This window comes from Galeopterus variegatus, unplaced genomic scaffold (assembly GCF_000696425.1).
Source record: "Galeopterus variegatus unplaced genomic scaffold, G_variegatus-3.0.2 Scaffold138, whole genome shotgun sequence".
In the NCBI taxonomy this organism is placed as follows: Eukaryota; Metazoa; Chordata; class Mammalia; order Dermoptera; family Cynocephalidae; genus Galeopterus; species Galeopterus variegatus.
Genome location: NW_007726249.1, coordinates 119,761 through 140,586, shown reverse-complemented (window position 1 = coordinate 140,586; position 20,826 = coordinate 119,761). Strand labels below are relative to the sequence as shown.

General features: G+C 52.1%; 1 protein-coding gene across 1 annotated transcript in view; it reads left to right on the top strand.

Moving 5' to 3' along the window:
- Positions 1-13,222, top strand: part of TNFRSF1B (tumor necrosis factor receptor superfamily, member 1B) — a gene marked incomplete at its 5' end in the record, with an annotated part of 38,127 nt that extends 24,905 nt beyond the window's left edge. The window contains 3 exons of the mRNA XM_008589673.1: positions 618-652; positions 6,514-6,721; positions 11,203-13,222. Coding sequence (XP_008587895.1) covers positions 618-652; positions 6,514-6,721; positions 11,203-11,483 — 524 coding nt within the window. The remainder of the gene's footprint in view (positions 1-617; positions 653-6,513; positions 6,722-11,202) is intronic.
- Positions 13,223-20,826: the final 7,604 nt, after the last annotated feature.

The window sequence follows — 20,826 nt, the reverse complement described above, 5'->3', positions numbered from 1 at the left end:
ATCAGGGTATCCCATGGGCTAGGAGCTCAGGATTTCTTTTCTTTTCTTTTTTTTTTTTTGTCTTTTTCTGTGTCCGGCAACGGATCGCAACCCTCAGTGTCGCCCCCGTACCGGACCGGGACCGGCAACGGGATCGCAACCCTCGGTGTTGCCCCCGTGCCTCGCTTAGCCAGTGAGCGGGAACCGGTCCGTATGTGGGATCCGAACCCTCGGCGGGAGCGCAACCGCGCTTCCCAAGCAGCGCACTAGCGCAGTGCGCCACTGGGCCGGCCCGGAGCTCAGGATTTCTATCCAGGAAGCAAATGGCTTCTGAGCTGGGTAGGATCTTGACGGGTGTGGAGTATGCGCAGGAAAGAAAGGGCACACTAGGTGGACAGCACGTCATGGGCAAAGATGGGGCTGCAGGATAGTTGGGGTGGTGGAGGGAGTGGAACAGTCGGCTCAGCTGGAGGGTTCTGTGGGGACTTCTCTGGACCTTGTCTGGTAGCAATTGTTCCCCACCAGGGCTGGGCCTACCCCGCTAGTTCTGTTTGGGCCCCATGCTGCCCTCCTAGTTGGAACAGACATGCCCCAGGGAAGTCATACTCTCTGACTTGTCCCCTTTCTCCTCTTTGTAGAGAAGCCCTCCTGCCTGCAAAGAGAAGCCAAGGTGGTGAGTGTCTTTCTGCCTTCTCCCTCCTCCTCCCCTGCTCTCCTGATGGGCTGGGTGGTTGCACAGGATGCAGTGAAATTCTGTAGGTTGATGTGCCCAGTGTCAGGAGATGTGCAGAAGCCTGGAAAGTGGAGGAAAGGCCTGGGGGTTAGGCAGCCCTCCATGAGCTAAAGGAGACTGTGAGTGTGAAATGCTATGTCAGGGAGCAGGGGACTTAGTGGTGTTAGTGGCAAGCATGTGCTCATGGCATAACCTTGGCTGGACATGTAGTTGTTCTGTGGCTGTTTTCTTATCATTAGACGGGACTGGTGTCTGCTCGGCCCAGCTTGCAGGGCTGTGCCATCCACTCAGCCGGCCACAGTTCTCATCATCTCCATCGTGTGTACAGAGCACTTTCTCATGGTTTTCAAACTGAGTTCTGGGGTACCCCTGTGGCCCACAGAGGGCTCTGGAGGGTCATCTCTTGGGTTTGAGGTGGAAGCTGTGGGGCTGAACCTTGGGTCCTTCCCCTGCTTCACCCAAAGCTTCTCACCTTTGATCTGTTTATAAAGTAGGATCTGTGAAGGATTTTTGTTAGTAAAAGACCAACAACATAGTACCATAGTATTTCATTAATTCTCCATCAGGAAGGTGTTGGGCTGCAAATAACAGAAAACTCACAGGTGACTTAAAACAAAAAGGCTTTTTTTTTTCTCACATTCCGAGAAGCCCCGGGATTGGCGGCTGCCAGAATGGGTTCCGTTGCATCCTTCCAGACTGCCGACAGAACCCTGGGCTCTGCCATCTTGAGTGTGTTGGCTTTTGTTCTCTTGCTTGTATCCTCATGTCATAAGATGGTGGTCATTGCTTCACACGTGACCTCCAAGTTCGAGGTGGGAAGAAAGGGGGAAATGTCCAGGCCAGCCTGGTGCCTTCACCAGTCAATCAGATGCTTTCCCAGAAGCCCTGGGTCAATGTCAGCTTTCACCTCATTGGGCAGATGCTGTCATGTGACTACCCCTAGCTGCAAGGGAAGCTGGGAAAGGGGCTTTGCTTTCCCAGCCTCTATGGAGGAGGGCGAGGGAGAGAGGTTAGGAATGGGTATGGGGCAACCGTGCTCCTGGTAGGCAGGACAGTTTTTTTTTTTAACCCAATTTTACAGATGAAGAAACAAAGTCCAAGGAGTTTCCTCCACATTCTCTGTCCTGTTAGGGCAGGGTTTCTCCACTCCATGGACATTTGGGGCCAGATCCTTCTTAGTTGTAGGGGCTGTCCTGTGCATGGTAAGCTGCTCAGCAACATTTCTGGTCTCTATTTACTAGATGCCAATGGCACCCCCACCCTAGTAATGACAACCACAAATGTCTCCAGACATTGTCAAATGTCTGCTGGGAGATAAAATCGCCCCCAGTTGAGAGCCATGGTGTTAGAGGAAAGCTCAGTCCTGGGTGGCCCAGTGCTGAGGTTTACCCACAGCTTTTGAAATCAGAAAGACTGATTTCATCTCCTGATTTTGCTGACAAGAGGTGCAGAGAGGGAAAGTGATTTGTCCAAGGTCACACAGCAATGTGTCTCCAGACTCCCAGCCCGGTGCTCTTTGCCCTGCCTACTATTTCAGTTGGGATCCAACCATTTCTCTTTCCCCCAGGGTGCAAATCCCACTCCTCTCTTTTTCTGGCTTCAATTCAGTGACACTGACAGTTGCTGCCTGGTGGTACATAGAGCAAGTGTCCCCTCCATGCTCCACCCCAGCAGCCCAGCTGACACCTTCTCTTTCTCAAACAAATGTTTCCCAATATTCTGAGCTCTGAAGATTTCCTGGGTGTGGCCCAGTAGCCTCTACTTCCCCTTCCCTTCACTGACTTTGCTTCACTGCATGTGAGCAACTCATCTCCTGGGTGTTGAGTGTAATGGGCATAGAGCCCCGTGGTGTGCTGATAACTGCTCTCTAGGAGGAAAGAAAGCCAAACCCTAATTTGCAGTGTTTGCTAATTTCTGTGGCATAAACACTCCCACTGTGGCCAATGGCAAGCTACCAAGACCTTCCCGAATATGGAGTTGGGAAGAAATGTGCACAGGTCTGAGCTGGCTCCAGCACGCCACTGGCTGAGCCCCCAGGCTCTTTGCCTGAGCTGTGTCACTGAATCCTCACATGCCTTGTGAGGTGGGGTGTATCATCATCCCCATTTTACAGATGAGGAAACTGAGACTCTGGGAGGTTCATTTACTTCTGTAAGGTTAGATCGTTAGGTAAGTGGCATAGCTCAGGTTTGAAACTTAGTCTGAATCTGCAGGCTTTGCCTTTACTCACTGTCCTGTTCTGTCGGGGAGATAGTCAAAGGTGTTCCGAGTGTTCCCGCATTCCCAGCAGGGCCTGCCCTCAGAGCCTGGTCACCTTCCCATGTGCCCTTCAGTCCCTGGACTCCCACCCCCAACCCCCGGCCCCTTGCACAGCCTGTGCCTCACTCTGCTCCTCAGCTGGCAGCTGGGCAAGAGGTCAGCAGGTAATCTCCAGAGCCGGCCGCTGGGGCTGAGAGAGAGGTGACTTGGCACCAACCTGTGCTTCTAGCTGCAGAAATGACTCCCAGGGCATGGGGGACAGTGGCTTCCCTTTGTTTAGAAAAGACCAGCATAGGGCCAGCCCATGTCTCACTCGGGAGAGTGTGATGCTGACAACACCAAGGCCATGGGTTCGGATCCCTGTATAGGGTTGGCTGGTTTGCTCACTGGGCGAGCGTGGTGCTGACAACACCAAGAGTTAAGATCCCTTTACCAGTCATCTTAAAAAAAAAAAAAAAAAGACCAATGTACACACGTGTGAGCTCACCACAGACACACTTGAGCATGGGCCCCTGTTTAATAACAAGTGCAACACTGATCAGGTGCCAGACACATGCCCAGCACTGTGCTGAGCATGATTTACTCTTACCGCCATGTGGCAACACACAGGCAGGATGATTATTGCCCCCATTTTACAGCCCAGAAAACTTGGCCCAGAGAAGTTAAGTAACTTTCCCAAGGTGGCAGAGGTGATGAGCGGACTGGGACACAAACCTAGGAGTGCTTCTTTTCACCATCGCCAGTCCACACCCTAACTGGATGCCCGCCGAAATACTGTCGGGCAGGGCTGGGAGTGTGGAGACATATTGCTGTGTGACCTTGGACAAGTCACTTTCGCTCTCTGCACCTGTTTTCTTGCTGGCAAGATCAGGAGATGAAGTCAGTACATCTGATTTCGAAAGCCATGTGTAGACCTCAGGCCCTGGGCCACCCAGGACTGAGCTTTCCCCTAACACCGTGGTTCTCAACTGGGGGTGATTTTACCTCCCAGTGGACATTTGACAATGTCTGGAGACATTTGTGGTTGTCATTACTAGGGTGGGGGTGCCCTTGGCATCTAGTGAATAGAGGCCAGAAATGTTGCTGAGCAGCCTACCATGCACAGGACAAACGCGGACACATGCCCCCCCCCCCCCCATAGACGTGTGTGTGCACACTTTGTACATTCCCACACCTGTGGGTCCAGGTGTGCGAGCCTTGTGAACACACAGTCACACACACAGACACGGACTCGGTGGGAACCTGGAGGACCCGTGTTGGCTCTGCCTGGGAGGGGCTAGGAGGTAAGGGGGTCTGGCTGGCTGGCAGGGATCCCGAGTTTTACATGAACCACCTCAGCACTCCCCCCACTAGTCCCAGCCCAAGTAACAAGACTCAGGTTGTATCTGTGCCACCCAGAGCCTGCCTGAACTTTGCAGCTTGTGGCTTTGGAGGAGGGAGGCAGTCTGTGACCTTTGGGGGTTTCTGTTCTGCCTGGCTCTAGCCACCAGCAGAGGGGGTGGTGCACAGGCCAGAAAAGCCCCTTCTCTGGGGGTTGTGACGAGTGACATTTGGATGCTCCTTCTCCCACTCCAAGCTCAGAGCAGGGCTGGGGGTGGGGGAGAGTGTTCAGGGTCAGTTCATGCTGGGCAGAGGTTCATCATGAACTTGAAATGCCCTCCAGCCCTCCAAAACTGGGAAACCCAGCTGGGCAGGGGGCCTCCCGGGCACAGATGTGGTGGGCAGTGCATAGCTCTGGCGCTCTGGTCTGGGCTCGTCCTGCCCCCACCGCAGACCAGCGGTGCGATACTGAGCACAGGATTCGCCCTCTCTGGGCCTCCGTGGCCTCAAGGGCACAGTTGGCAAAGGATCCTTTTGGCCTGTGGGAGGCCTCCAAGAACTGAGGGCATGGGTGAGCTGAAGCTTTGAGACACCACAGCAGCAATGGGTGGGGCTGGGAGCAAGGGGCTGTGGTGATGGGCCAAGGAGGAATGGGCTCAGGAGGACCACAGGCCTGCCTCTGCTCAGACAGCTGGAATTGTAGCTCCCTCTTGAGGGAAGTCAGGGGGGTCTTACCCTTTCCCTGGGGGGCTAACATCCCTATGCCCCCCACTCTACCCCTGTAGCCAAAGCAGACCCTCTCACCTCTCCCTACAGTGCTAGGCGTGTCCCACCAGCCTTTCACTCTCGTCCGTTCTCATTCTGCCCTGAACTCTGTCTTTCATCCTGGTCAGGGGCCAGGGCAGTGGGTGTGAACATAGCCCCTGCCATCTCCTTTCTTTCTGGGACTTGGTGATCACACAGAACCCCAAGGCAAGGCCTTGGGCGCCTGTCCAGTCAGTGTGGAAAGACTACAGCCTTGGATGGGATTTCGAGGTGCTCCCTGGCACAGGTGTCTGGAAATGGGGACCTTGTCTTGAGCCTCCAGAGCTGAAACCCCAGACAGCAGGAAAGACATTGTGGGTTTCAGCTCAGCTGCACCATATCCTTTTTATTTATTTTACTGAAACACAATTGATCGTACATATCTGTGGGGTACCACATTGTACACCATGTCCTAATTCTGACCTTGGGTATGCAACTCAACCTCTCTGTGCCTCAGTTTCTGCATCTGCAAAGCAAAGATAACATTGGGCTGTTGGAAGAATCAACATAGATAGTGTCTGGAGGGACTTTGGCACAGTGCTTGGCATTGAGTGGCACTCGAATGTCAGCTAATATATTATTAGTATTAGTATTATTCCATGGGAAAAAGACATTAGAAGATGTCACAGAACAGCCTGGTGGACTTGGAAAGGGGAGCTGAGACAGCATAGCTGAGGGGCCCAGATGAAAGGACTCCTGCACTGGATTGATTGATCGGAAACAAGGGCCAGCACACTTTCTGACAGCTCACAGGCTGTATCGGTGGCAGCTGGATGGCCCATGGGCGGTACTTTGCCTCCTTCTGATTTAACAAACTCTTGTGTGGAGCTTGTCATGTAATAGGTATTGTTCTAAGCACTTTACAAATATTTGGCCACTTAATCTTCACGACAATCCTATAAGGTAGGTTATTATTCTCCCTTTATAGATGAAAAAACAGAAGCACAAAGAGGTCAAGTGACTTGTCCAAGGTCACACAGTTAGTGAGTGTTAGAGTCATGATTTGCACTCATGTGATCTAATCCAGAGTCCATGCTCTTGGCCGCGGAGCTGGGTCATGTCTCCCTGTGCTGATGGGGTGACCTTAGGAAAGTCACTTTCCTTCTGTGTCCTTATGTAAAAGGAGGATGAAAATCCTTCCCCGCCTCTAAGACTATTTGGCGAACAGGGCCACGTGGCCCCTGCCCTCATAGGGCTCACATTCCAGTGGGGCAGCTAGATGCTAATAACAGAAACACAAAAACCACAGAGAATCACACCTCGCAACAGCATCGTGTGTGGAAAGAACGTGCAGGTGTGGGCAGGAGCGTCATGTAGACTCTGAAGTGCTGACAGCAAGGGCCGCAGAGGGCGGGGAGAAGGAGGGGAAGGGGAGCTCGCGGGTGGACTGACCGCTCTCCCTCCTCCCCCCCATCCAGCCTCACCTGCCCGCCGATAAGGCCCGGGGTGCGCCGGGCCCTGAGCAGCAGCACCTGCTGACCACAGCACCAAGCTCCAGCAGCAGCTCCCTGGAGAGCTCGGCCAGTGCCTCGGACAGGAGGGTACCCAGCAGCCACCAGTCGCAGGCTGCAGGCACCGAGAAGGATAGGGGGTCCGGGGAGGCCCGTGCCAGCTCTGGGAGCTCAGGTGAGAGAGGCAGGAAGCTTCATCCTGCCTGGCTTCATCCCCACCTCCTTTGTATTTTTTTTTTTTTAATTTCTTTTTTCTTTTATTTTCCTTTTTTTTTTTTCATTCCTGTGTATTTCTTGCCTGGTTTCTGTCTAAGCCATTTCCTCCTGGGCCTCCCTGCCAACCCCTGCTCCCCCCTCAGGTTCAGCAGAGCCACACAGAACTTCTCTCAGCCCCTGAGCCCACCAGGTTTCTTCCCACCTTTGCACACACTGGTCTTCCCACTTGGAGCCCACTTGCTTCTGCTGGACAATCCCGACTTGTCCTTCTAGTACCCAGTATCCAGGTGGGGGACTTTCCTGAAACCCCCTCCCCATCACCACCCATGGCTGAATTGGCTGCTCCTCCGGGCTCACCAAGCTCCTGCTCCCTTTCATAGGAATGTTGTTGTTGTTGTTATTATTATTATTATTATTATTATTATTATTATTATTATTATTATTATTATTATTATTATTTTACATCTAGGAGCAACGTAATAACTTCGTATAGCATACATTATACGAAGTTATACGAGAATGTTGTTGTTGTTATTATTATTATTATTATTATTATTATTTTTGGTGGTGGGCCAGTATGGGGATCTGAACCCTTGACCTTGGTGTTATAACACTGCGCTCTAACAGCTGAGCTAACCAGCCAGCTCCTTGGAGTGTTAGACTATGCAGCCACTGTCTGTCTCCTCCTGTCTCACCAGGCTGTGGACTCCAGGTAAACCCGGTCATCTCATTCATCCCTGTATCCACAGGCTCAGCACTGTGCCTAGCTAGTAATAATAATAATAATAATAATAATAATAGCTTATACTTATTAAAGACCTATGGTGCATCAGGCACTGTATGGGCACTTTACTTGCATAAAATCAACCTGCACATCTCTGCTAAAAGATAGTTATTATTGTTATCCCCATTTTACAGATGTGGAAACTGAGGCCCAGAGAGATTAAACTGCTTGTTCAAGGGCACACAGCTAGTACATGGAAGAGCTAAGAATCCCCTCTGGCCTGTTGGGCCCCACCAGAGGCCTGGTGGGGAAGATGAGTGAAGGAAGGATGACTCCAGGGCTCCGCTCACTGAGGCTCGTTGCTAGGTCCCTTTGGGCCTGAGGCACCAGGATTGTAGGGACGGTGTCTTATTTATGCAGTCTCCATTTTGCCCTGGCCCTGTTCTGTGACAGGTGTCACCCCTGGTTGGTCTCTGGTGTCCATACTGGAGGGGACCCCTGTAGATGTCCCCCCAAAATCCTGGGGTTTCCTTGGGTTTGTTTTGTAGTGGAGAGGGCAAATCTGCTGGCCTGTGTCTCTCCCTCTCACCTGGCAATGCTGGCCAGTGGGACGTCAGAGAATGACTATGAACCTGGGTCATTCCCAGATCCCAGCCCAGCCACTCTGGTGCCATGAGAACCTGAACAGCCTCCTTAACCCTGCCGAGCCTCAGTTTCTCATCTAGAGATGGGCCCCAGCCCCTCCTTGGCAGGGCTGGTGAGAAATGAGCATCACCGTTCCCAGCTTGGCTGTGCTCCCTCTGGGCCGCCTCCAGCTGGGGACTGACACCTGCAGCCCGCTCTGGCACACCCCTGCTCTGCTGCTCCCCTGGCTTGCCATGCCCTGCCCCTTGCCTGTGCTCGTGCCGCCCGCCTGCCTCAACACGCTTTCCTACCTGTCACTTGACTGCCTGCGTGCGGGGACATGCTCTGCTTCTGTTTTCCCCTCGTGGTCTATGTGCCCTCATCAGTGTGATGTCTTGGCAGTGCCTGGGACAGAGCAGATGGCCCTAACCGTTTGTTGAATGAATGAATGCACTCGACATATAAACTTGGCTCCTCCTCTTCCATGGCTGTCCTGCTGTGTTTCCTCCTTGGCCCTGGAATGGACCCCCGACCATGTCTGCTTGCCTCCTCTGCCCTCTGTCCGCTCTGCTCTTTCTCCCAAGAGCTCCCGACCTGTCTCTTTTCATTGCCTCTACTCTCTCCCCCCTCCCCCCCAAACACCTCTCTCCACTATGGGAATGTGTATACCCCAGGGCTGTGTCCCTCTGTGGTCCCCCCCTCCGCCCCCACAATGTCTCATTCACGATGTGCAAAGGCTGTGGTGACTTTGGGTGACATTTGGGTGCTGGGGAGGCCTAGGGTGGAAATTTCCTTCCGGCCCTATGATGTCAGCCCTCCCTCCCCCTGGCCTGATTGGGGCTGTTGCAAGCTCCTCCTGATTGAGTTCCTGGAGTCAGGGGGAACCAGGTTGGGGCAAGGTCTGGAAAACAAAACAACTGCCACTGCGTTTGTAGTCAGCAGGTCCCTGCAGTGACAGCAGCAGCAGCAGCTGTCATTTTTTAGGGGCTATTGTGTGTCAAGCCTGTAACATTCAGCTCCTCAGCTAATTCATCATCCAAGTTCCTCCCCAGCTAGTTAGGAAACTGAGATGCCCATGGGGGCTGGGCAGGAATGTGGTCCCCGGAGTCCTTCCTGCCAACTGCTTCAGGTATGTTGGTCCCGCATGGCCAGATCTGCATCTGGCTCCCAAGGGAAGCCATGAGTCCAGATTTTTAAAATGTAAACTCTTGAATTTTAAAATCAGCTAATTCATTTAAAACACTACTAACACCAAGAACAGAACATATAGTGGGCTGGTTTTTATCCGTTATTACCCCTTCTAACTTTTTTAACCATCCAGGGACATATAACTTGTCCCTGTTATAGGCACAGCATGGAACAGTCAAAAAGTGCCCACCCGCCTGGGCTCAGGGTCTGGTGGGGGAGTGACAAACAAGCAACCCAGGACCCGCAGGATCCCTGGAGGTCACAGAAGTAGGGAGGGACCCAGGGAGTGATGGATGAGACGGGGGGTAATCACCTCTGGAGAGGAAGGCCAGGGAGGCTTCTCGGAGGAAGCAGCCTTTGAGCTGAGGCCTGAGAGACAGGAGGGAGTCAGCCATGGGAACAGGGAAGAGCTTGTCAGGCTGAGGGAACAGTAGGCCTGGAGGCTCCAAAGGCCTGGAGGCTTGAAAGGCTCAGGGAGCGGCAGGAGATGGGTGCGGCTGGAAGGAGGACGTCAGGATGTTGGAGCGGCAGGAGCAGGGCAGGAGAAGGCAGGCCCAGGGCAGGTAGGGCCTCACAGGCTGTGGTGAGGACTGGTCTTTTGAGAGCCAAGGAAGTCATCTGCCAAGTTTTAAAGGACTGGCTCTGGCTGCTGGTGGAGAACAGACTTCAGAGGGGTGGGGTGGAAGCTGGAGACAGGGAAAGCTGTTCGTACCGGTCCAGGTGGGAGAGGATGGAGTCTTGCATGAGGTGGCAGCAGGGCAGGGGGAGCTTCAAGTTGTCTTTTGCAGGTAGACCAGGAAGGAATTGATGACAGATTGGTGGGGTAAGAGAGAAAGGTGGGTCTAGGCTCTGGCCTGAGCAGCAGGGATGCAGCCATGTGGTGGCAACGTGCACTGAGATGCGAGGAGCAGGTCGGGTGGGAGATGGGGGTGGAATCCAGAGCAAAGTCTGAGGCGTCTGTAAGCATCCAAGTGCGGGTGCCACACACGTGATTGGATATTTAGAGCCAGTGTTCAACCCCTGGTTCATTGGGCATGGCACTCTGTCCCCAGGAGCTGTGTAGGCTCCAGAGATACGCAAGGAACAAGACAGAGTCGTCTTTGCCTGCAAGGAGATGTACAGGGTCATTATACCCATTTTACGGCTGGGCACGCCAAAGCTCTGAGAGGTTAATCAACTTGGCCAAGATTGTGGAGGCAGAGCAGGGATTCAAGTCCAGAATTGTCAGACTGCAGACACGAGGCAATCCCAGCTCAGGAATGAGGGAGGACAAACTACCACCTGACTGCATTCTGGAATCCCAGATTCTGCAATCCTAGAGGCAGCTCTACACGGAGGAAAGAGATTAGCTGAAGATGAGGACGACTTCAGGGTCCACGTTTAATTTCCATAAAGGAACAGTTGCCAGGCCCTTCCCTGCTGATCCTGTGGTGTACAATGTGCCAATGACAGAGGGTTCTCATCTTTTCGTCATTGGTGTAGCCAGGTCTGCTGACTCCTTCCAGCAGTTCTGGGGACGTAATTCATCCTCAGAGCCTGACGCGCGTCCCGTACCGTGTGCCTCCTCTCCCTCTCACCTCTGACTCTCTGCAGAGAGTGCGCTTTGTTCTTGAAGCACCTTCATCTGCTTTATATGAGTGGCTCCTCCCATCTATGGGGTGATTTGGGCTGGATAGGTGGTAATGCTGTTATTTGACAAATGAGGAAACTGAGGCACTCAAAGGTTAAGTGATTTGCCCAAGGTCAGACAGGCAGAGCTGGGCTGGACTCTTGGTCTCTTGACTCCTGGTCCAGTGCTCTTTCCCACATCTTAATCTGCCTCTTGGGCAGGAGACAGTCTGTGAAGACATCCCCCACTTCTTGACCCCCAGACTGACCCTTCCCTCCCATTTTGTGCTTAGCAGAGTCCTCCCCTGGTGGCCATGGGACCCAAGTCAATGTCACCTGCATCGTGAACGTCTGCAGCAGCTCTGACCACAGCTCACAGTGCTCCTCCCAAGCCAGCTCCATGACAGGAGACGTGAATGCCAGCCCCTCGAGCTCCCCAAAGGACGAGCAGGTCCCCTTCTCCAAGGAGGAGTGCCCCTCCCAGTCCCCGCTGGAGACTCCAGAGACTCTGCTGCAGATCCCTGAGGAGAAACCCCTGCCCCTTGGCGTGCCCGACGCTGGGATGAAGCCCAGTTAACCAGGCTGGTGTGGGCCGTGTCACAGCCAAGGTGGGCTGGCCCCTGGCAGGGCGACCCTGTAAAGGCCTCCACCCCCTTGGACTCTATGGTTCTTTCTTGGCCAAGTTCCTCAAGTGGCCTCCACAGCCCCAGCTTCCCTGTCACCTGCGGGCTGAGGGACGAGGCAGCGAGAGTCATGAAGAACCTTTGCTGTCGTGCTGTGTGTCCCTCTCAAAAGGCTGGCTGGGCATGGATACAGGGCGAGTCCCTGCCTCTCTGTGAGCTGCCCCCCAGCTGGACCTGCGAGCTTGGCTTCTGGAGCCTTTGTTGTTGTTTTTTTTCTTTTTACCCCTGGGCTCTGGCCTGGCTCTGGCTTTCGGAAGGCCCCAGCATCCTCCCAGCAGAGGGGCTTGCTGGGGAGGAGGGACACTGCATGAGTAATCCTTGAAGAAAGGACACAGCTTCAGCCTGAGTGCCCAGACTGCAGCCTGGTCCCAGTGGGTGAGGCCATCCATCAGGTGGTTCCATGTGGGGAGGAGGTGGCAGCCCTGTAGGGGACAGGGGCCCCCTGGTTAGCTCAGGACTTGGAAAGCACCACCTCCAAATCCACTTCTGCTACCTTGGCCCTTTGTATCACCGTATGAAAATCAGATGCCCAAAGGACCCACGCAGGCAACCTTATTTGGTGCTGTGGTCTGGGCAAAATGGCAAACCTCTAACCGGAAATCTTCCAATTTTAACATGTGGCAGTTTAAAAAAAAAAAGTGTCATGCAGGCAGACAAGCCAACAAAACAACAAACAGCCAAGTCAGAGGGCCACATGCAGCCCCTTCCCGGCCATTGGCCTCCTCTGCCTTTGACCTTCACTCCCATGTGCCCACGGCTCCAGCCCCTCGTCCCTCACTGTCAGACGTAGTGTTCCAAGGCCACACCTTCTCCTATCAGGGAATTGCAGGAACTGGAGATGATCGAGGGTCTGCAGCCATCTCTCCCCTCCTACCTCAGCCTGGACCTTCCTCCTGCCTCTGGAAGGGTGTGCTTCCCAACCCCCGACTCCCCAGCCCCAGGGGAGCAGTGGGGCCGCGTTGGTCCTGTGCCGGCCGCGATGCCGAGTGGATGTGAGAAGCTGGGAGCCAGTCTGTCTGTGTCGTGTGTTGTGGGTCTGCTTAGCCGATGTCATCAAGTTAATGACCTTGAAGCAGCTGAAGCCAGCAATTTTGCCAAAGGATTCTTCCCCATTAAAATTTCAACCCGCTCCCTCTGAACACAGGCCCAGGACCCTGCAGGGGGTGAACTGAGTATGACCTTGACAGATTCTGGAAGGAAGGGGGTTGGGAGACTCCTTCAGAGACCAGTTCAGTCTCAGGTACTTGGATCCCTTGCTGATAAATTCCACTGGACTTGAACTTGGCAGCTGGACTATTGAGGGTAGGAGAGCCCAGCCATTACCATGGAGACAAGAAAGGTTCCCCACCCAGGAATCAAGATGTAGTCGGCCTTGACTGGCCAGGTCCCTACCCACAGCGGACCCTGCACAGTGGTGGAGTGCGGCTGCCCCCTGGTGGACAGTTCTGGGAGGGCCTCGGCGTGGCATCGCCTGAGCAAAGTGGGGAAGCTGCGAATTGGCCAGAGACTCATTCTTTCTGGGTGTGGCCTCAGTTTCCTTGCTTATGTTGAACCTAAAACAACGAGAGTTTGCACTGTATGCTGGACAGCATTCCTGCCTATAAATAAATCTTTTGTTTGTTTTACACATTGACCCCTGGCTCTGGCTAGGGTTTGTCCTTGGCCCTGCTTGCCTGTCACCAGTGTGGTCAGGGAGATGGGGTCGTGGTTACTGGATTCTGGCAGGCCCATGCCGTGACTGTCCCTAAGGGCACCCCCATTACAGCCTTCCTTGCTGAGAGCCTGGCACGCCCCTCAGGCCTGTGAGCAGAACTAACTGCGGAGGACTGCCCGGGTGTGCCTTTGCCCTCGGTGTCCTCAGCCTGCTCTGGGAATTGGGGAGTGGTCTCCGCAGAGCTGCTCCTTCACAAGCAGCCCGCTCCTCGCTTAGGAGCGAGACTCTGCCCTCTTGGAGGCCCCTCTCTGGGGGGGTGGCCACCCCTATGAGGCCCATCCTGGGGTGCTCAGATCAGCTCAGGGCTCTTGGGAGCACAGAGGAGGTCCCCGGCCCAGCCAGGGCTTAAGGAAGGGTTCTGGTGATGACCTCTGACCTATTCTTGAGGAACAAGCAGGAGTTTTCCAGAACAAAAGGTGGGGAGGAGGTTCCGGCAAAGGGAGTTCTGACTTTAAAGGCCTGGAGCGGACAGAGACCCTGGCTTGTGTATTCGTTTAGCCGGCCCCTGGGTCACCTGCTGCACTCCCGGCTTACTGTCACTCCAGCTTCGGTCTCAGTGATTTCAGGATCTGTGTGCATGACAGAACACCTCGGCCTCTCGGTTCCTGACCCTCCTCTTCCCCGTTGGCCCTGCCTTCCGCCCTGTCTCAGCCACTCCGCCCTAGCCCTAGAAGAGCTCAGCGCGTTTCTGTGAAGAGCCAGCTAGTGAATGAGTGTTTTAGACCTGGCGGGTCTTGCAGTTCGTCACTGCCTTCAACTCTGCTGTCGTGGTGTGAAGACAGCTGTGCGCAGTACGTGAAAGAGCAGGCTGTCTGGTTGCTCAGTTGGTGAGAGCGTGGTGCTGACAACACCAAGGTCCAGGGTTGGATCCCTGTACTGGCCAGTCACCAATATAAATAAATAATATATATATGTGTGTATAAAGAATGGGCTGGCCATGTTCCAGTAAGAATTTGTTTATGCGATCAGGTGGAAGGTGGACTTGGCCTGTGGGATATAGCCCATGGATGTAGCCTATGGCAATGCCCATGTCAATTTCAAGAATACCACTGCCCTCTACCCCCATTACATCTAGGAGCAACGCCATGGTCAGTCACTACATTTTCTCTCTTGGTTATACCCGAAGCTCCCCCGTCTTTCTCCTGCTTTATTGTTCTCACTCTGGTTGAGTACAGCTCTCTGTGCAGACATCTCCTGCACCTGTACACCTGCACCTGCGTGAGGCAGGATGAAAACAGTCAACCATGCTGGTGGGTCTTGCTTTAATTTTATGATTATTAAAGTCTAAGGGGGTCCTTGGTGCTGTCCAGCGGTGACAAACCCCACAAACTCAGTGGCTTAAAACAACACAAATTCACTGTCTTACAGTTCTGGGGTAGAAGTCGAAAATCAAGGTGTTACCAGGGCTACTAGACTCTAGAGGGGAATCTGTTTTTTGGAGACTCTAGGGCAGAAGCCAATTTCTTGCCTTCAGCTTCTAGAGGCACCTGCATTCATTGGCTGGTAGCCCCTTCATCCATTTTCAAGGTCAGCAGTACAGTATCTTCTGTAGTCAAATCTCCCTCTGCCTCGCATTATAGGGACACATGTGATTACATTGGATCTACCCAGATAATCCAGGAAGCTCCCCATCTCAGGATCTTGAAAGGCAACATAGTCACAGGTTTCTGGGAATTTAGACATGGACATCTTTGTGGGGACCATTATCTAGCCTACCCCCCCCTCCACTCCCTCTCCCATCTCCTAGATACTTTATTTCACACCCTTCTCTCTCCCCAAGCCTCTGACTGTGTCCCCTTTGCCTTTAGCTGCTTACCTGGCTGCCTATTACCCTGAGAAAACAAAACAATCACAAGGGAATGCCGCAGGCTTCCACACCACATCTCCCTCCTGCCTGCTCCTGTCCCTGCATCCCCAGCCTTCTCTGTGACTATGGCTAAAGGCAGTTCCTCCTTTGCACAGGGTTTTCCTGCCTCTCCTTGCTCAAGGACATTATATTAGCAACTCTCCCCTCTCTCTCTCCATCTCCTGGGACTTTATTGTTTGCATACAAACATACTGAAGATTTCTCCCATTGACAGACCAACTACCACCTCACACCCATTAGGTTGGCTACTATAAAAAAAACCAGGAAATAACAAGTGTTGGTGAAAATGTGGAGAAACCGGAACCCTTGTGCCCTATTGGTGGGAATGTAAAATGGTGCAGCCACTATGGAAAACAGTTTAGCAGGTCCTCAAAAAATTAAACAGAATTAATATATGATCCAGCAATTCCTCTTCTGGGTATATACCACAAACAAATGAAAACAGAGTCTCAAAAAGATGTTTGTACATCAGTGCTTGCTGCAGCATTATTCGTAATAGCCAAAAGATGGAAGCAACCCAGTGTTCATCAACAGATGAATGTATACAAAATGCGATATGTACACACAGTGGAATATTACGCAGCCCTAAAAAGGAAGAAAATTCTGACATATGGAACACATGGATGAACCTTGAGGATAATATGCTAAGTGAAATGAACCTGCCACAAAAAGATGAATACTGTATGATTCCACTTAATATGAGCTACAAAGAGTGGTCAAATTCATAGGGACGGAAAGTAGACCAGGGGTTGCCAGGGGCTGGGGGAGAGGGGAGTTACTGTTTAATGGGGACAGAATTTCAATTTTGTGAGATGTAAAGAGTTCTGGAGATGGGTGATAATGATGGCTGCACAACAATGTGAATTACTTATTGCCACTGGACTGTACACTTAAAAATAGTCAAGATGGTAAATTTCGTATTATGTATATTTCACCACAATTAACAACAACAACAAAAACCGCTTGCACACCACTCTCTCTCCAGGTACTGTCAGGTTCCTCAGCTACTGCTATAGCAAAACGCCCAGAAAACATTGTCTACCCATATTCACTGTCTCCAGTTTTTCTTCTCCCATCTCCCCTGAGCTCGCTCCTGTGCCCACACTCTGCTAAAACTCTACTGTGCGGGTCTCCAGTGAGCTCCATGCTGCTAATGTCAATGGTTGGTCTCGGTCCTCATCTCATTTCACCTGTGGATGGCATCAGCCCAGAATGATCAGTCCTGCTCCTTGGAGCTCTTTCCTCCCCTGGCTTTCAGGAGCCCACACTGCCCTGGTCCTCCTGCCATCTCAGAGGCTCCTTCTGCCTCCTTGGCTGGTTCTTCCTCATCTCGTCAAGATCTGATGGTCGAAGGGCACAGGGCTCAGTCCTTGAGCCTCTTCTCTCTCTCCAACTCCTCTGCTGGTGGATCTCACGCAGCTTCTTGGCTTTAAACACCGTAAAATAGGGCTGTTGTGTTAGCTCAGTTGGTTAGAACGCGGTGTTACCACACCAAGGTCAAAGGTTCGGATCCCTGTACTGGCCAGCCACCAAAATAAATAAATAAATACCATCAATATATCCTGACGACTCCCAATAAACAAGTATTTATTGTGCTCTTTGTTCCTACTGTGCTCTAGGTTCTGGGCTGTAGCATTTACATAGCGGGTGGGAAGAAAAGAAACAAACGTAATATCAGATGGTGATGAAGAAAGTGAAGCTGGACAGAAGGACAGTGGTGTCCTTTTGGATCAGGAGATCAGGGAGGGGACTGGGTGAGATGACTTCGGAGCAGACGCCTGAGGGAATGAGGAAGAGTCAAGCTTGCCCTGGCTTGGGTGGAGCACAGCGACAGGGAAGGGAGGAGTGGCCAGATCCAAAGGGTGTCACTGTCCTACGACCGTGGGGTACTGTGAAAAAGGACTCCCTGGAGAGGCTTACCCAGTGGAGACACATGGCCAGATTTATCTTTTGGAGAATTGTCTCCAACTGCTGGGGAGAGTGGGTTGGGGAGAGTGGCTATGGGGACTGCTTTCCAGGAGGTGGGGGTGACCCTTCCTGAATCCCCTTTACTCTGGCTACATTGGGGGGTGGTTGGGGAAGGATGGATCAGAAGCAAGGAGACCAGTAAAATGCTGGTTATTTTCCATCCGCCCCTGCAGTGCCTCTCTGCCCAGCTCAGTGCCCTGGGAGGCCGACCTTTGCACGTGGCATCCTGGACTTCTTGCCCTCTGTCTTCCAGCAGGGTTTGGCCATGAGAAGGCAATAGCAGGAGACTGGATGGAGGGAGGAGAGTGCAGCAGGACGTGTATTCTAACCTCCCCACACCCCTTCTGGTGGCTTCTACCTCCAGCCACCGTCTCGCCATGCTCTGCTGCTGCCACCCCCTCCTTTGCCCCAAAGCTCCCCACTGTCTCCCTGTGTGCCTCACCAGCTCTTGGCTTCTCCTAATGCTGCCGTCCTCTGCAAATGTCCTTTCCTTCAACTTGCCGCCCTCTGTTCCCTGCACAGAGGACATTGCTGCCCTGACAGCTCATCCATTCGCTCACTGCACATTTGTTGAACAGCCACTCTGCTGGGGCTGGGACTGCATTAAGTTCCAATCCCCAGTTCAATTTCCCCATCTATACAATGGGGATAATAACTGCACCAACCCCCCTGGGATGTTAACGTTTGAAAAATGAGCTGAGCCAGTGTATGTATCACGGAAACTGGAATAAACCACCTTCTAGGGCAGGGAATTGACATGGCGCTGGAGAGGGGGGCAGCCGTCCCCTGCATTCTTTGCCTCCTTCCTCCAATAGGCACTGGCCACCTACTAATGTTGGGCCCAAGGGACCCAGCAGTGACCAGATGTGGGGCTCACTGCTCCCCAGAACTCAGATGAGGCACTGGATAATTTGGTGTGAGGGGATACATTTGGAGCAACTGAGGGCAGCCAGCTGCCTGATGGGGTAACCAATGTCAAAAAACAAAATTACAATACATTTAAAGATCTCAGTTGGCTTTATTGCAATTCTAGAACCGGACAGCACTTCATTCCATAAAGTAGAATAAGTGTTCCAGTGAGCTCAGCACAGGTTTCAGAGACAGAAAAGGCTGAAGAAAGCAGAAACAGAACAAAAGGTGGATCAGTCATCTCAAAGTTGCTTTCCTTGTAAAGTGGGGACAGGGAGATAGAACAAAGGAAAAATAACTGAGTATTTCACATCAGGTTACTTCAGGCTGTCCTTTCTGTGTAAGGATTAAAGCAGAGGGAACTTCATTATGGTGCCGATTGAAGACTGAAACTGGCCTGTGTGGGAAATGGTCTGTGATCTCTTGCTCCTGATTTCTTTCTTTTTTTTTTTTTCCTTTTTGTCTTTTTTACTGACCGGTAACGGAATCGCAACCCTCGGTGTCGCGCCCGCACCGGGGACCGGCAACGGGATCGCAACCCTCGGTGTTGCGCCCGCCCGCACTGCGCTCAGCCAGTGAGCGGGAACCGGTCTCCACATGGGATCCAAACCTTCAACGGGAGCGCCTCCGCGCTCCCAAGCAGCGCACTCTCTGGTGCGCCACCGGGCCAGCCCTTGCTCCTGATTTCTTAGAAGGTCTGACCACATCTTTACGTTTGGTGATGTGGAACTTAGCAGGAGTGACTCCATTTTGATTTGTAGTTTGATCTTTTAGGGCCTAATGCAGGAACTTAGTCCAAAACAACAGCCTCCTATAATTTTTATTTAGTACCTGTCAACATGGGCCCTTCTGCCTATTTTTTTCCTTTAAGCAGGACAGAGCGAGTGGCTTGGCTAAACAGGGACCATCTTGGGTGGGGAGGGAATGTCTTTCTGATTCCTCTTGATCTAGTCCACATTCACTCATATCATTGTGGAGCACTCTGATGGAGCAGCACAGAGGTCGAGAGCTGTGGGTCCTTGGGCTGGCCCGTGGCTCACTCGGGAGAGTGCGGTGCTGATAACACCAAGGCCACGGGTTCGGATCCCTATACAGGGATGGCCGGTTAGCTCACTTGGGAGAGCATGGTGCTGACAACACCAAGTCAAGGGTTAAGATCCCCTTACCGGTTGTCTTTAAAAAAAAAAAGAATTGTGGGTCCTTGAAGCCAACCTGCCTGGTGGGGAAGCCTGGCTGCATCCCTTCCTGTCTGTGTGACTGCAGGTAAGTGAATGAATTTCTCTGTGCCTTTCTCTCATCTATAAAATGGGGTTGAAATAGTCCTTCCCTTACATGAGGAATCACCTGAGTTACTATCTGTAAAATGCTTAGAACTCTGCCTGGCACATTGTAAGTGCTCAATACATGCTGCTTGCTATTTGCTTATGTGTAGGTGCTGGGGATGTGGTAGAGAAGAGGAAAGCCAAGGTTCCTGACCACGTGGAGCTGACATGCTAGCAGGGGCTATGTAAAGAAATACATGTAGGTGGGCTGGCCGGTTAGCTTGGTTGGTTAGAGCACGATGTTGATACACTGGCTGTCCGCCAAAAAAAAAAAAAAAGAAATTGATGTAAGGTATGCCAGATGGAGGTAATCGCTTAGAAGAAAAATAGAGCAAGGGTGGAGAGGTGCTATCTGCAAGCTGGGTTGAGGGAGGGCTTCTCTGAGGTGCTGGTGTTTGAGCCTTGGTTGGGGGGGCGGGGAATGCTGTGGGACAATGGGGAGGGACGCGATGTCCTCAGAAGCCACAGAAAGGATGTTGGGTCTTATTTTCAGTGTGATGGGAGGGGTCTAAGCCAGGGAATGTGGGAAGTCCCATAGCATCGCCTGATCTAAGAGTTGAGAAACTGAGCTTGCATAACTGCTCTGGGTAACTGCATTACGAGATAGGCAAGGTACCTATTATCCCTGCTTTGCAGAGAAGGACACAGAGATGCAGGGCTGGCTGGTTGGGTTTGAAATATATCTAAGGAGTTGAGTGGACAGTCTGTTTACTGTGGGAGGATCCTGATAACCAGCAACTTAGAATTTCACAAGAAAGTCAGCGAAGCCTGAATCGAAAGGGGAAGTGTTCTCTCCGGGGGCTTCTCTGCCTCACCTTGAGTTCCATATTCAGAAAGCAGCAACCAGAGCAGCATCTGGAGGCTGGGAGGTTGGGCTGGGCAGTGCTTGCATTAAACCTAAAGGCTGGGAGTCTCAGGATTGTGCTTTAGCTCCGCCACTAATTTGCTGTGTGACCTTGGAACAGCTGCTATCCCTCTCTGGAGTTCAGAATCTCCATCTGTAAGATGAACTGTGGTCTGTCCTTTGCCCTTGGTCTTTTTCCCCACAGGGTGACAGTGCTGCCCCTCCCTAGGCTGTCTGTATTTTCACAAGGGACTCTGGACCTGCCCTTCCAAATGCTGTAGCCACCATGCACAGGTGGCTGTTGAGCACTTGAAACGTGAATAGTTCAAACAGAGATGTGTAAAATACCTCTCAACACAAAATATCGAATATGGAAGACTTAGCACAAAAAATGCAATATCTCATTAGTAATTTTTATATTGAGTATCTGTTGAAATGATGATATTGTAGATGCATTAGGTTGAGTAAAATATTAATATTAATTTCACCTGTTTCTTTTCACTCTGATTTGGCTACTAGAAAATTTAAAATTGTGGATATGGCTTGCATTTTATTTCTGTTGAACGGGACTGCTCTGGGAGGTTAAAAGCTTTTGAAGATAGAATTAAATTAA